This window comes from Chlamydomonas reinhardtii, chromosome 7 (assembly GCF_000002595.2).
Source record: "Chlamydomonas reinhardtii strain CC-503 cw92 mt+ chromosome 7, whole genome shotgun sequence".
NCBI lineage: Eukaryota > Viridiplantae > Chlorophyta > Chlorophyceae > Chlamydomonadales > Chlamydomonadaceae > Chlamydomonas > Chlamydomonas reinhardtii.
This window is the reverse complement of record NC_057010.1, coordinates 4376911-4388929: the sequence shown is the minus strand read 5'-3', so window position 1 is coordinate 4388929 and position 12019 is coordinate 4376911. Positions and strand designations below refer to the sequence as shown.

Below are 12019 nucleotides of genomic sequence, written 5' to 3'. Positions count from 1 at the left end.
GGGTAAGATCCTGAGCGTTCTAACCCCCCCCCCACCTGCTCCCTCTTCCTTGCCGCGCTCTGTTTTTGGCTTTTTGCCCCGGCTTGTCATACTGTCGCCCGGCCAGTGCGTGCTTTTCTGCATTCGTTTGCATTTTCTCTGCGGTGCTCTTCGGCGCTCATCCGCAGACGCTGGTCGCCTGCCTGCAGGTGCGCGTCGATAACACGTGTGGCGTTGCGACGCGTTCACACACAGCCCTGTCACGACCATCTGCCGGTTTGTGCCTAGCTCGTCACCTGTCCCTTCACTATTACTACGTCGCGGAACACGAGGCGCTCCCGCATGAATGCTGTTGCTGGCGCCGTGCAACTAGCTGAGCTGAGAGGCCCCTGATACGCAGCAAAGTGTGGAGAGGGCATCGCATCGGACCGAGTGGACTGCCGTCGCAGTCCTTCGCTGTAGGGGCTATATATCACCCTCTACTCGAGCATTTGCTAGCTGGCCAAATGTGCTAGACTTGACTGCCGCTGAACACGCCCAGCCTCCTCGCGCTCACAGGTGATCAGTCTGCTCGTTCGAGGTCACAGTTACATAAGCAATGTACTGTAGTGCCAATCTGGAGTATCAGCGGACAGCGCTGATACTAAGCGTCACTGTCAGCTAAGTGCGCCCCAACAACCGTACGGCAAGTCTCACGCACGCCAAGTCACGCACACGCACACTAACCCTAGCCCACACACACGTCAACCTGTGACCAGCACTGACCCGTACACCCTGGGGCACCAAAGTGGACAATGAGGGAGGGAGAGGGGCCTGTAAAACGAATGACCAACTGTCGGAGCATGAACGGAGACAGCATCGCACAACTCTCCCTTCCGAGGCAGCCAGGGCTAAGGCCAGCGCGCGCACGCACCAGCATTGCCAACTCAGTGGCACTGCGCAGCAGCTGCCGCCGCGCCCGCATCTGCTGCCGCGCCGCTTCTGCAGCCACCAGCGCCTGACCCACCGCCGCCGCAGCCTCCACATCTGCAGCAGCCTCTACACCGCAACCCCCCCGCGGCGGCGCGCCGCCGAAGCCGCCGCCACTGCATCGGTCGCCACCACGGCGGCCGCCGCCGCCACCATGGCCTCATGCACCTTCTGCTGCGCCACGCCCGAGCCCGACCTGGCGCCGCCGCCACCGCCGCCGCTGCTGCCGCCGCCAGAGCTGGCGGCGCCGCCGAAAGCATCAACGGCTGTAGCAGCAGCCGCTGCGGCGGCTGTAGCAGCGGGTGAGGCGGCCATCATGGCTGCTACAGCCGCGCGCGGGTCGAAGTCGATGAGCCCCATGGCATCATTCAACGTGTTTTGTTATGTTTGCTGTTTTTGTTTTCTGCCCGCCTGGTCTTAAGATGTAGCTCGCCCGCTGGGTCTGAGGTTGTTACACCGGTAGTAATTCCGCAAGGGTTACTGGCGCGGTGAAGGGTCAGAGTGCGTTACCCTGTGGACTCCAGAGCTGTTTGCGCTCTGCCGGGGAAACGCCAGATCACGGCAGCCCTCGATTGAGAGCCCTGTCGTTGGTTATACCAGATGCACAATTCACGTGATCTGGCAGAATAACCGTGAAAACCGTAGTCACACACACACACACACACACACACACACACGCACACATGTCACGAGCTATAGTGTTACAGGTCCCAGCGTGTTACCGGCCTCTGGGGGAAGCCAGCTGGTTGGTGCGGGACAGGCATGTCAGGGTTTTGCGTGTGAGTTCGTAGTTTGAAGCTCAGTTTTGCATGAGTCCCTTCCCAGGGTGGAACACCACGGGTATGGTGATATGAATCGTGTGTACCTCTTCGGCTGTGCAAATGGTGCGTTATGTGCCTAGAAGCTGCCAGGCTGTGACGTCAGCACGTTTATGCACTCGTGTAACACTGATTTGAGCCCTTTGTACCGTGTATCTGCCTGTCCGTGCAACTGGGGTCCTGTCTGGAGCCGGTGCATAGGTCATAGCGCCCTTTGCCTGTTTGCGGATGACTTCATACGGCAGCGTTGTGCAGGTTTAAGCCTGCCTAGCAAGAGGCACCTCTGTTATGGAAGTGCTGGAAGTGCTTGAAAAAACGCAACACGCACAGGCGAACTCTGCCTGCCCCATGCACGCATTCTCACTCAAGTGCACACCAACTTCATTACAGAACATGTATCTTAATCATCGAAATTCTCTAAAAATGCGAATGCAATTGCAACTATGTCAGTTCGGCACCTGAGCCCCCCCCCCCCCCCCATCATTCACCTGCCGGTAAGGCCTTTCACACATGTCACTGCCACACAGAGGCACCTCTGCAGCTGTAAGATATGTGGCCTCAATGATAACAGCAGCCTATGGTGCAGATTGCAGTCTGTGGCCCTGCATTGCCTTGCTCACCACCTCGCCACCCCTCCCCACATTGTATGCCTTGGCAGGCGCTCATCCATGCTTTTATTTTCCCTCAGCAACTACATCCCTCAACACCAGCTCCTCAGTCCCCGCCTACGTTTCCCCCCTGCCCTTGCTCGTATATCTCCCGGAGAGCGTTTGACACACATGCGCACGCCTCAAAGGCGGGAGCCAGGCCCAGCAGCTCCTTAGTGCTGCCTGTCGTCAATGGCCATGTCGGGGCAACGGCGGCTGCGCTCACTGTGACCCAGACGAGTGCCAGCCAGAGCTCATGCCCCTGTGCAAGCGATCAGCGGTACAAAGCCTGCTTGATGACCTCCGCAACAGAGGGCGGCAGTTTGCTGGAGAGGATGCGGGGTACTATGCCGGTAACGATGCCAGCCACGACTATCAGCATCAGGTAACTCAGTGCTGTGCCAACCTGCAAGACGAGAGACAAACACAGGTCAGACAGTGCCCGAGTGCACCACACGCGTCACACTGGCAGTGGCAGCTGGCGCGCACTGCCCGCCGTGTCCATGACCGTCTGCTCTCGCGGAAGCATGATGCATAATGGGTAGTAAGACATGAGCATGCGCGTGCGCGTGTCCTTCAGCTGTCCCGTTGCCCCCCACTTGCTTATCCTAGCCCGTATACATGTCTCGCCGAGCTGCCGACTATGGGCCCCTGCCATGACTGCGTGTGCGAACTCACCCAAACGCGCATCTTCGCCTGCTGCTTCGCCGCCTGCGCCTGCTGCTTCGCCGCCTGCGCCTGCTGCTTCACCTCCTGCACCTCCTGCTCCGCCGCCTCCGCCCGCTTAGTCGCCACCTGCGCCTGCTGCTCCGCCGTAGTCAACTGCTTCTGCAGCTCCGCGACGCTGCTACGCGCCTTTGCGGCAAGGGGCCACACTCCGCTAACCGTAGAGGCGGCCAGCACAGTAAGGCACACCTGCAAACGGATGAAGCCAAGTTCATGCGGTGACTACCTCCCGAACTCGCTCTTGCGAACATACAAGAAACGAGGATCGAGGGTTCGGGACCCTGCATCGCGCCTGAGCAACCCCGCCACACGAGAACGCCCTGACCTTCTTAGCTGCGCACATGCGGGCCGCCGCGCAAGGACGGCGCAGGGCCATGGTCGATCTTTATGAGGGCGAAGCGCTAAACTGAGCCTGGCAAGGCAGCAGCTCTTCCACTTCTACGTACAGTATGTGTGGGACGCGTGTACTGGGCGCAAAAGGAAGAGCAACTTCCAGCAAGTCTTCAGTTGCTCTGATGGGGCGGAATCGAAAGATACCGCTGGTTCTGTGAACGCCAGTGACGAGGCTCCGCGTGGAAAGTCAGCATAACAAGGGCGATATGATAGCGTATCTCACCAAGGTGCATCTGGGAAGGACGATATGATAGCGTATCTCACCTGTGAGCTGGGGGGAAAGAGAAAGAGGAAGTCCGGCGGTGCGACGCGACTTGTCCGGGCCCGGATGTTTCCGTAGCAATTCCGCCAGCAATTCCGCGCGACTCCGCCAGAATTCCTGACAACACTTACACATATAGCCGCGCACACACTGTGCGAATTGCTGGTGAGCGAGCGAGCGAGCGATGTGCTGTTGCCGCCTCTTAATCTTCTCCTGCTGGTGGGACTGGGTGGGCATGATTGCGCAGGTGGCTAACGTGCGCTGCTCCCCTTCGGCGCTCTTCAGCGCCATAAGCGCCTGAAAGGCTGAAACGATATAATTGCACCCCGGACCGCCAGCCCGTTGGGGCACAACTACAAAAGGGCTGCATGCAGGGGATTCGCATTGAGATTCGTGGTAGTGTGGGTAATGAATGCCGGCGCACCGTTGCGGGCCTCCACTCGCGCACGGCCCTACGGGCCGGTCGTGTCCCCAGCCCAATACCTTTCCTATAGCATCTTATACCACACATAAGGTCATTAGAGTAACCCGGGGGCATTGAATCGAGCCGGGGCCGACCTCGAACATCTAAATGTCGCGTTCGCCAGGACACGCCATACCAGGCCAGACAGTAGCCTAACTACACCTATGCATATATCTGTGTTGACGGCAATCGATAAAGCCCGAAAACAACGCCTGTTGGCTTCGGTCAATTTCGCGACTTGAGCCTCGACGAGCACGTTTTAGCCTGCTGTCAAGCGCTATTGCTCCACCAGATTGCATGTAACATATACATTCAGTGGCGGAGTCTGTATCCCGCTCTGCATTTTTCTCGGGGCGACGTCTCCTGGCCTCCTCGGCGTGCGGGTTTGGCTGGGGAAACGCACCAGCTTCGCAGCGCGATGGCTCGCCCTTTGTGGGGCTGCGAAGTCAGGCACTGTATAGTTTGGGATTGAAACGCGCGGCATGCAGGTGCAAGGAGTTATACAGCGTGTTGAACTGGCAGGAGAGGATGTGCAGCGCCAGGTGACAGGAGACAGGAACGACAGGAGTCAGGGGGAGACAGGAGGCGACAGGAGGCAGGGGGAGGCAGGAGAGACAGGAGGGGACACGGCACGGGCAGGGCAAGGATTAACACAGGTTGAGGATTCCGCTTTGTGGCTTTCTGCTTTCAGCTTGACTTTATGGATGCGAATTACAATTGAAGGGACAGTCCGACAAGCGGGGGCACACCGTACCCACGCCGCGAGGGACCGTCTCCGGCCCAGAGAGAAACACCCACCCCCTGGTTGACTGCCGACCTTCATAGCGGTACGCGCATGAGTCGAAGCCAAGCCGAAGCCCGCCAAAGCCCCACCGCCACGTAACACCCCTCATCACTTTTAGGTCTTTTGGCGGCAGCACCAACGCAAAACAAGGCACGACAGGCCAGTGGTCTGCCGACAGCCCCACCAACGACTTTATGGCTCTTATGGCTCTTTGAGCGGCTCTCTGAGCGGCGGCGGCCTGGTGGCCCGGACGGTGCACTTTACATACTAGTTATGCTGCCAGGGTATATGGTCAAAATGGACCTTTGAAACCGACCCTGGGTCACATGCAGTACTATCGCGAGTAGCCGCCGAGGAGAACCGGGCTTGATGGCATCGGGTAGGCCGTGTTACACAGACCGCCAAAGTCGCGCCCGTTTGGCGAGCTCGCCACAGGAGCGCGATTTCATTGTTTTGTCCTACTTCCTCAATAGCGCGATTAACGAGCCGCGAACTCGTGCAGACCGAAGCCCGTCTTCAACAGTTTTCCGCAGTTCCCTGGCGTGCCCGTTATAAGTGCGGGGAAAGAAAATCATTTAAAGGCGGTGCCCATTGCGAGCATATATGGAAGCCAGCGTTTTCGTGAGGTTCTGGATTTAGCTTCCGTTTTTGTCGTAAGTTTGCTACGCAATGCACTTGTGGGTTTGTCTTATTAGCCTTTAATTTGTGACAATTCAAAATTTCGAAAAACCTTGCAACCGGTCGGACTCAGTGCCGCGACCGCGCGAATTCCCTACATCCCGACTCAGCCTAGACACATTAACACCCCACCCATTATTGCTCCTTAACATACGTTGCGCCTTTGGATTGGGGCTCAGAGCGTTCCGCGCCGGACATGCAGTGGTTGATTGGCTAACAAAGTCGCGCTCACCAGGACTGAGCATGTGAACCCGAAAGCTTACGAATGGTGTCATACGAATGGCTGCTTCTGATTCGGGCCTGTCCAGAGCCCTCCTGGTGGCCGGGGAGGACGCCCCTACATGCCGTGTGACAGTCCTGATGTCTTTTCCATGGCCTAGCCGCCATGTCTCCACATCGGGCCCTAGAACACTGCCTGTGCAAGAGTGTGAGCCGGCGCGAGACCCGTGGCCGAGACCCCACCCACATCCCACCGAGACCCCATCCGCACCTGGCTTGCGACCCTTTGCGACCAAGTTCCCCACGTGCCTCCCCTTGCCCCGCCGACCGAGAAGCAGCACACCCAGACCGAGATCTTTTTTCTGTGTCGCATGCCTTCAAGGGTTTTTGCACTTGGCAAATACTCTGTTACAGCCTCTATTCTTGTCCATGTTCTACCAAAAAGCGCAAAACTGGACAGAACCCTAATGTAAGGTTCTTGCCGAGGACTATGGACGGCACGCGGTGAACAAGAGAAGGTGGCTCTCCCTTGCAAGGGAAAAGTGGGCTGTGCCGCCACGCCACGTCCTCCGTACAGGGCTTGGGGCACCGCATACAAGCCCCACGCCCGCATCCCCCTAACGCGGTGAAAAACCCCTGATAGATTGTCCTTCAAGCATCAGCAAGCGACGACGCGATACGTGGCGGCTTCCATGAAGGACAATCTCCCAAGGGGTTTTGGTGCCGCCGCGTGGGCGCCTCCCTGGGGACACGCTTTTTCCTGGAGTGGGACCCGCTTGGCCGGCATGCAGTGGCCGGCACGGCTGTAGTAATCAGCACCTGTCAGCCTTTCCCTTTTATCTCCGGCGCCCGTTGCCGCCGTATGTACGTGAGTGGGAGCTAGCTAACGTGGCTGCGCCCGTTCCCACTATGCCGCAATCAAGTCCTCAAACATCCTGGGATAGCTATGAACACGGGGCATGCCTGCCTGAGTGCTCTTGGCGACCTTTGGCGACAGCATGAAGCGGTTGACAGCTAGGCACCCCCCCCCCCCTTGCTTGTCTGCTGCGCCCGGTATGACACGCCGCTTTGCTCATAAGCTGTGCGAGCAGATGCCTCTTGCTTGCTTGCATCAACTACTGCATCTTCCTGCAGTTGTCAGGCTTGCCCGAATCCAGCCGTCACCCCAACCTCGTAAAGTTAAGGCCTCACAACTCCCAATTACGACATCCACCACCATCATTTGCCGCGACCCTCATGCAGATCAAGATAGGGACCAGAGTGGTGCTTACGTTCGACCGAGTATCCATCTACACCCCTTACAGCGACAACATAACGAGGGTGAGCAGCGGGCTGCGCTGCACCTGCACAGGGGTGCTATGGCTTTCGCGCAAGGTCCACCTACCCATCAACTAATGTGCAACAGTGTTAGGCAGATAGAGACAGGCGCATTTAGACACCGCATGGCTGCAGGAGCAGCGCGATTACTGATACGCCGCGCGGGTACCAAGATTCTGTCAACGTGGTCAGGGGGGGGGTAGAATCTTCCGAAACAGACCCCATGCTTCAAATGGATAGAGCTCAACGAGAAAGTCACGAATCCGCTTTCAAAATTGGAAATGGGTTTCTGGATGCAAAGTTATGACCCCTCAAAGTTGTCGGTCGGTCGGTCGGTCTGGGGTCCCACGAAGTTTTGCACAGGTTCGTGCCAAGTTTTGTTCCTAGCGCTTCTGTCCTGCAACACGCGGCGCAATGGGTGCAGCTCCACGATGCGTGCATAGGTATACCCAAGGCTCAGCAAACGTGCATAGTTTGGGGCAGTTTGGGGAGCGGCATGTCGGCATCTCGGGAAATGCCTGGGGAACTGGTCAGGGACAAGCCGGTGCCGGCCGGGTTTTGCATGGTGAACGTGTCAGCACATTTCGCACTATCAAGAAACATTGGAATAAGCCGTTGCATAGAAGGCCAGTCTATCAGGATACTTGTTGGCATACGGGTGGACATGTCTACATGTCCACATGTCGGTCGGCCAAAGTGTGTTCCCAAGACGGATCATTTTACATAGCGATAGAGCTCACTGAGAGCAGTCGATTGGCACCAACCTGACAGAAAACTAAGGGGTTCTGAGGGGGTTTTGGGGGGTCGTACGGCAGGGGGGGTCGGTCGGTCGGTCGGTCGGGGGGTCCGGGAGGTTTTGTGGCATGGGGTCAAAAAAGTTCGTTCCTACCCCCCCCCCCTGACGTGGTTCCCCATTCGTCACAGGCCCCCTCATGGCGTATCCTGGAGCGTTCAGACCCGGGCTCCCAGGCCCGGCTGTTTGCCAGCAATTTCATCTTCTTCTCAGGTACCGTGCATAAGTTATTCGAGTCTTGCATTGCAGGCGTTATTGTTGTCAACATATGCAGCAGATGCAGGCTACACAGTCCCTTTAAATTCTGTTACACCGTGCACCAAGACTTGCAACCCCTCAACAAACCTCCACCCGGACAGAGTCATGCAATCCGCTGCCAGGCCGGGTTGACAACCTGGGACAGTTGGCCGAGCTGGTGGCAGCGGCGCAGGCGGCGACCGGGCAGCTGCCGGCTGACATCCCCATCAGCATCACGCCGCGTGTCAACCAGACCGGTTGTGTGGACATCAACAGTAATTCTGAAGCGAGCGCCTACCCAATGGCCCGGAGGTGCTGGCCAGGTGCGTGGAAACGTGGGTGCAGGGCTGGGAAGCTGGAATAAGGAACAGTGGGAAAGGAAGAGGGAAGGGAGGTAGGTGGGCTTGCTGACTGCAAGTACAGGGCCCAAGAGCGCGCATGATTGTTGGCTAACCATGCATGACATGTCACGCACAACGTACTACGTCAATGCAGACGTCGTTGCCTTTGAATCAATCGTGGCCAGCGGCCAAGAGATCAACTCTGCCGGCGCACCCGAGGCAACTAATGTGCGTACAATAAATGCATGCCCAAATGTATGAAGGCCCCTGCTTGAAAAAGTTGTACATGTAGACCGCTCTGCTCCAGATAGACGAGTTTGCCTCGCACTTGTTTTCCTGGGGCCATGGGAAAGTGCTGGTAACGTAAACGGTAGGTAGATCGGGATGGAGGAACTGACTGCCCCTGAAGGCCTGATGCTCCAAGATTCCAGTTCTCTATGTGTCCCAGCTTTTACTGAATGTTGTTAATGTTGTCTGGCTGCATCCTCCCTGCCTTAGACATCCCTTCGACAGTACATCTGGATAGTCCAAAACCTCACCTCACCCTGCCTACGGCTGGCGGATGACAAATGCTTGGACGCCTATGGCCCTGTGGGCTGCAACGCCTGGGCCATTAGCAACATCCCACCGGCTCTCATCTTCACAATGAGAAACCCTAACAGGGGCGGGCTTGATGCATCCGCGCAAGAATCAGGGGATGGTGGCAATGATTCAGTCACCATTGCACTGGCGTGTGCGCTGGGAGGTGAGCGAGGCTGCTGCTGCTGGCTGGCAGAAGCACATGCAGCACGCAACGGTGAAATAGCGCATCGGACATGAGACATTATGTGTTTGTGTCACACGTCCGCACTCAGTGCTCAAGTACACGTGGCGTCTGGCGTCCAGCGCTCGTATCTTCCTTCGTTCGGAACGAAATTTGCCCCCAAAGGCCTCTGGCGGACGAAATTTTTTTGATATTGACTTGGAATTTCGGCCAAAACGCACGGGATCTTGGGGGGTCTTTCGGCAAACAGACGAAGACATTTTTGGGATTTCGGCCACTTTTGGCCAAGGACAGGGGGGTCCAGCGGCTACTCCACGGCCGAAACCTGCGTGGCATATGGTAAGAAGGCTCAAAGGGCTGTATCTATGGGTGTTGACGGCGGGAGACAGGGGTTCCCCTGGCGGGAGAGTGAGGTTGGGTCGGCGGGAAGCAGGGGAGGAGTGGGCGTGTCGTGTCGACGTCGACATCGTGCGGGTCGGGGGCGGAGCCCCCGGAAAAATTTTGGGGGTGAACGAAGCGGCGGCAGCCTGTTTCGTCAACTAAACGAAGCCATTTTAAGGAATTCGGCCACTGACGCCGCCCCTGCCTTCGTAAGATACGAGCGCTGCTGGCGTCTCCTTCTACTGAACATACCCCCAGTCCCCCATGTCCAAACGTGCAGGTGCTGCCCTGCTGACGCTCTTGACCGCCGGTGTCGTGTGCTGGCGGTCTGCATGGAGGCGGCGGCGCAATGGGCTGGGCGGCGACACGGCGAGCAAGCTGGAGTCGCGGCAGGTTGCAGCAGTCGATGCGGAGCCCAACAACAAACCTGCTGGCGGTTTGGCAGTTGTGTTCTCTTTCACGTTGTGCACAGCAGCCGTGTCGGAGAGGACGACCGCCAAGGGTGCTACTGCCGCTGCTGTGGCGGCGGCGGCCGGCGGTAGCCAAGCCGGCGCCGTCGGCAGCTTCACGGAGGAGTGTATTGAGTGCACGGACGCCAGCGGCTGGACGGCTGGTGCCACGCACACGCACACGCACACGCACACGCACACGCACACTACACTCTGGGAAAACCCACCCCTAATCTTACCGGACAATACGGTCATCTGTTACCGGACATTCAGGCTAATCGGTTACCGGACAATGCGATTTAATAACGGGACAATTTGTCCGGTAAAGTAGAGTCCGGTAGCTTTCAGGCATTGTCCGGTAAGGTCGCGCACCAATGTCCGGTAGGGTGGTGCATGATTGTCCGGTAGATTTCAAGCATTGTCCGGTAGCTTTCAGGCATTGTCTGGTAGGTTTCAAGCAATGTCCGGTAAGGTAGTGCACCAATGCCCGGTAGGGTAGTGCACAGTTGTCCGGTAGGTTTCAAGCATTGTCCGGTAGGTTTCAAGCATTGTCCGGTAAGGTAGTGCACCAATGTCCGGTAGCCAGCCGTACCCAATCCATGCCACGCCATTCACCTCGCTCGGTAGCTCAGTCGCTGCCACTTTCCTCCCTACTTGTGCCACTTTCACCCCCATCGTACACCTCCTCCTCCTCCACCTTGCCCCCCTTGCGTCCTCCCTTCGGCTTTGCCGCACACTCACGGGGAATGAAGTCCTTACGGGCAAGTGAAGCCCTTTCAGGCATATGAAGCCCTTTCACAGGAAAGTTTAGCATCTTTCCAGGAACCGTTTGGAAGCCTCACACCCAATAAAGCACACTGCACACCACCCAATACTGCGTCGTCCTCCGGGATCCATCTAGCCGCACCTGAGGCCACCTGCTCCTCGATCGTTGACAAGTTCATACGCTCATGCAACACTACATCAAACCTGTTATATGATATCTACATTAAATATATGCGTGCAAACTCTAATGTGCAACAATGACTAGCCCCATCACTTGCGTGTCTGCTGGATACAACGCATCCGACAACCTTGATGCCCACCTCCGTTCCACACAAATCTCCGTCATTGGCACCATCATGCCCGCCTCCACCTCTAGTGCTGGACCAGCTGCTGCCCATGCTGGATCCTTAGTTGCGCCTCCACTGCCTGCTTGTTGGCTGTGTTGCCTGGTTGCACCTGCGTGCACGCGGCCACACATATACGTTACAGCTAGTCACTCTTCTCCACAAACGGCAGAGACATTGCGGCCCAAGTCAGGGAGGCAGAGTACAAGAGACAAGAGCACTGTGCACGCAGGGTTGCCAGGGAACCACCTTACAGCCACCTCAGCATCTCCGTCATGCTTCACACCGACTTACCCTGCCAACTCCCACCAACACACACAACGAAGCACAAAGACAGTGTCTGTGTGAGCCAACATGTGTAGCGGACACTCACCGTTGCTGGTGAAGGTGAACGAAGTTGCAGTCAGCCAGCAGTCTGGGGGACGGGAAATGGCAGGGGTGGGCGCCAAGGTGTGGCGGGACAGGGCAGCGGGTGGGTATGTGACACGGGGTCAAGGTCTTGGCAAGGTAGGCAACACCTTACAGGCAGGCAGGTAGGCAGCAAACAGTCATTTGTTGAAGGCCCCCCCCCCCACACACACACACACAGCGTGCGAGGGTGAACTTAACCTAAGCCGCCTACGGCCCTGCACCTATGGCAACTCCCTAAACCCATCTCCCATTAACACAACCGAGAAGACAAACATTGAAG

General features: G+C 57.4%; 3 protein-coding genes across 4 annotated transcripts; 1 reads left to right on the top strand and 2 right to left on the bottom strand.

Annotated features, from left to right (window-relative positions):
- Positions 1-3: 3 nt before the first annotated feature.
- CHLRE_07g341050v5 (uncharacterized protein) lies at positions 4-1545 on the bottom strand. Its single transcript, XM_043064350.1, has 2 exons — positions 986-1545; positions 4-753 (listed from the first exon to the last, which is right to left on the bottom strand). The coding sequence occupies exon 1, from the start codon at positions 1306-1308 to the stop codon at positions 1018-1020; it is 291 nt and encodes a 96-aa protein (XP_042922956.1). The 5' UTR covers positions 1309-1545; the 3' UTR covers positions 4-753; positions 986-1017.
- A 92-nt stretch (positions 1546-1637) lies between these two features.
- On the bottom strand, positions 1638-3785 carry CHLRE_07g341100v5 (uncharacterized protein). Of its 2 annotated transcripts, none has more exons than XM_043064352.1 (3): positions 3465-3785; positions 3092-3328; positions 1638-2819 (listed from the first exon to the last, which is right to left on the bottom strand). In XM_043064352.1, exons 1-3 carry the CDS (start codon positions 3513-3515, stop codon positions 2688-2690), a joined length of 420 nt encoding a protein of 139 aa, XP_042922954.1. In that variant the 5' UTR covers positions 3516-3785; the 3' UTR covers positions 1638-2687. The 2 variants fall into 2 exon arrangements, with proteins under 2 accessions (XP_042922954.1, XP_042922955.1); XM_043064351.1 differs by having other exon boundaries at positions 1638-2675.
- A 3090-nt stretch (positions 3786-6875) lies between these two features.
- On the top strand, positions 6876-10271 carry CHLRE_07g341154v5 (uncharacterized protein). Its single transcript, XM_043064355.1, has 6 exons — positions 6876-7258; positions 8180-8261; positions 8408-8608; positions 8781-8854; positions 9289-9371; positions 10051-10271. Exons 1-5 carry the CDS (start codon positions 7175-7177, stop codon positions 9298-9300), a joined length of 453 nt encoding a protein of 150 aa, XP_042922953.1. The 5' UTR covers positions 6876-7174; the 3' UTR covers positions 9301-9371; positions 10051-10271.
- Positions 10272-12019: the final 1748 nt, after the last annotated feature.

Coding starts and splice junctions, on each gene's coding strand:
- CHLRE_07g341154v5 (XM_043064355.1), top strand. CDS start 7,175: ATGCAGATCAAGATAGGGACCAGAGTGGTGCTTACGTTCGACCGAGTA. Junction 7,259..8,179: donor ACAGCGACAACATAACGAGG/GTGAGCAGCGGG, acceptor CATTCGTCACAG/GCCCCCTCATGGCGTATCCT. Junction 8,262..8,407: donor CAATTTCATCTTCTTCTCAG/GTACCGTGCATA, acceptor CCACCCGGACAG/AGTCATGCAATCCGCTGCCA.
- CHLRE_07g341100v5 (XM_043064351.1), bottom strand. CDS start 3,515: ATGGCCCTGCGCCGTCCTTGCGCGGCGGCCCGCATGTGCGCAGCTAAG. Junction 3,329..3,464: donor GCATGTGCGCAGCTAAGAAG/GTCAGGGCGTTC, acceptor ATCCGTTTGCAG/GTGTGCCTTACTGTGCTGGC. Junction 2,676..3,091: donor AGGCGAAGATGCGCGTTTGG/GTGAGTTCGCAC, acceptor TCGCTTGCACAG/GGGCATGAGCTCTGGCTGGC.
- CHLRE_07g341050v5 (XM_043064350.1), bottom strand. CDS start 1,308: ATGGGGCTCATCGACTTCGACCCGCGCGCGGCTGTAGCAGCCATGATG.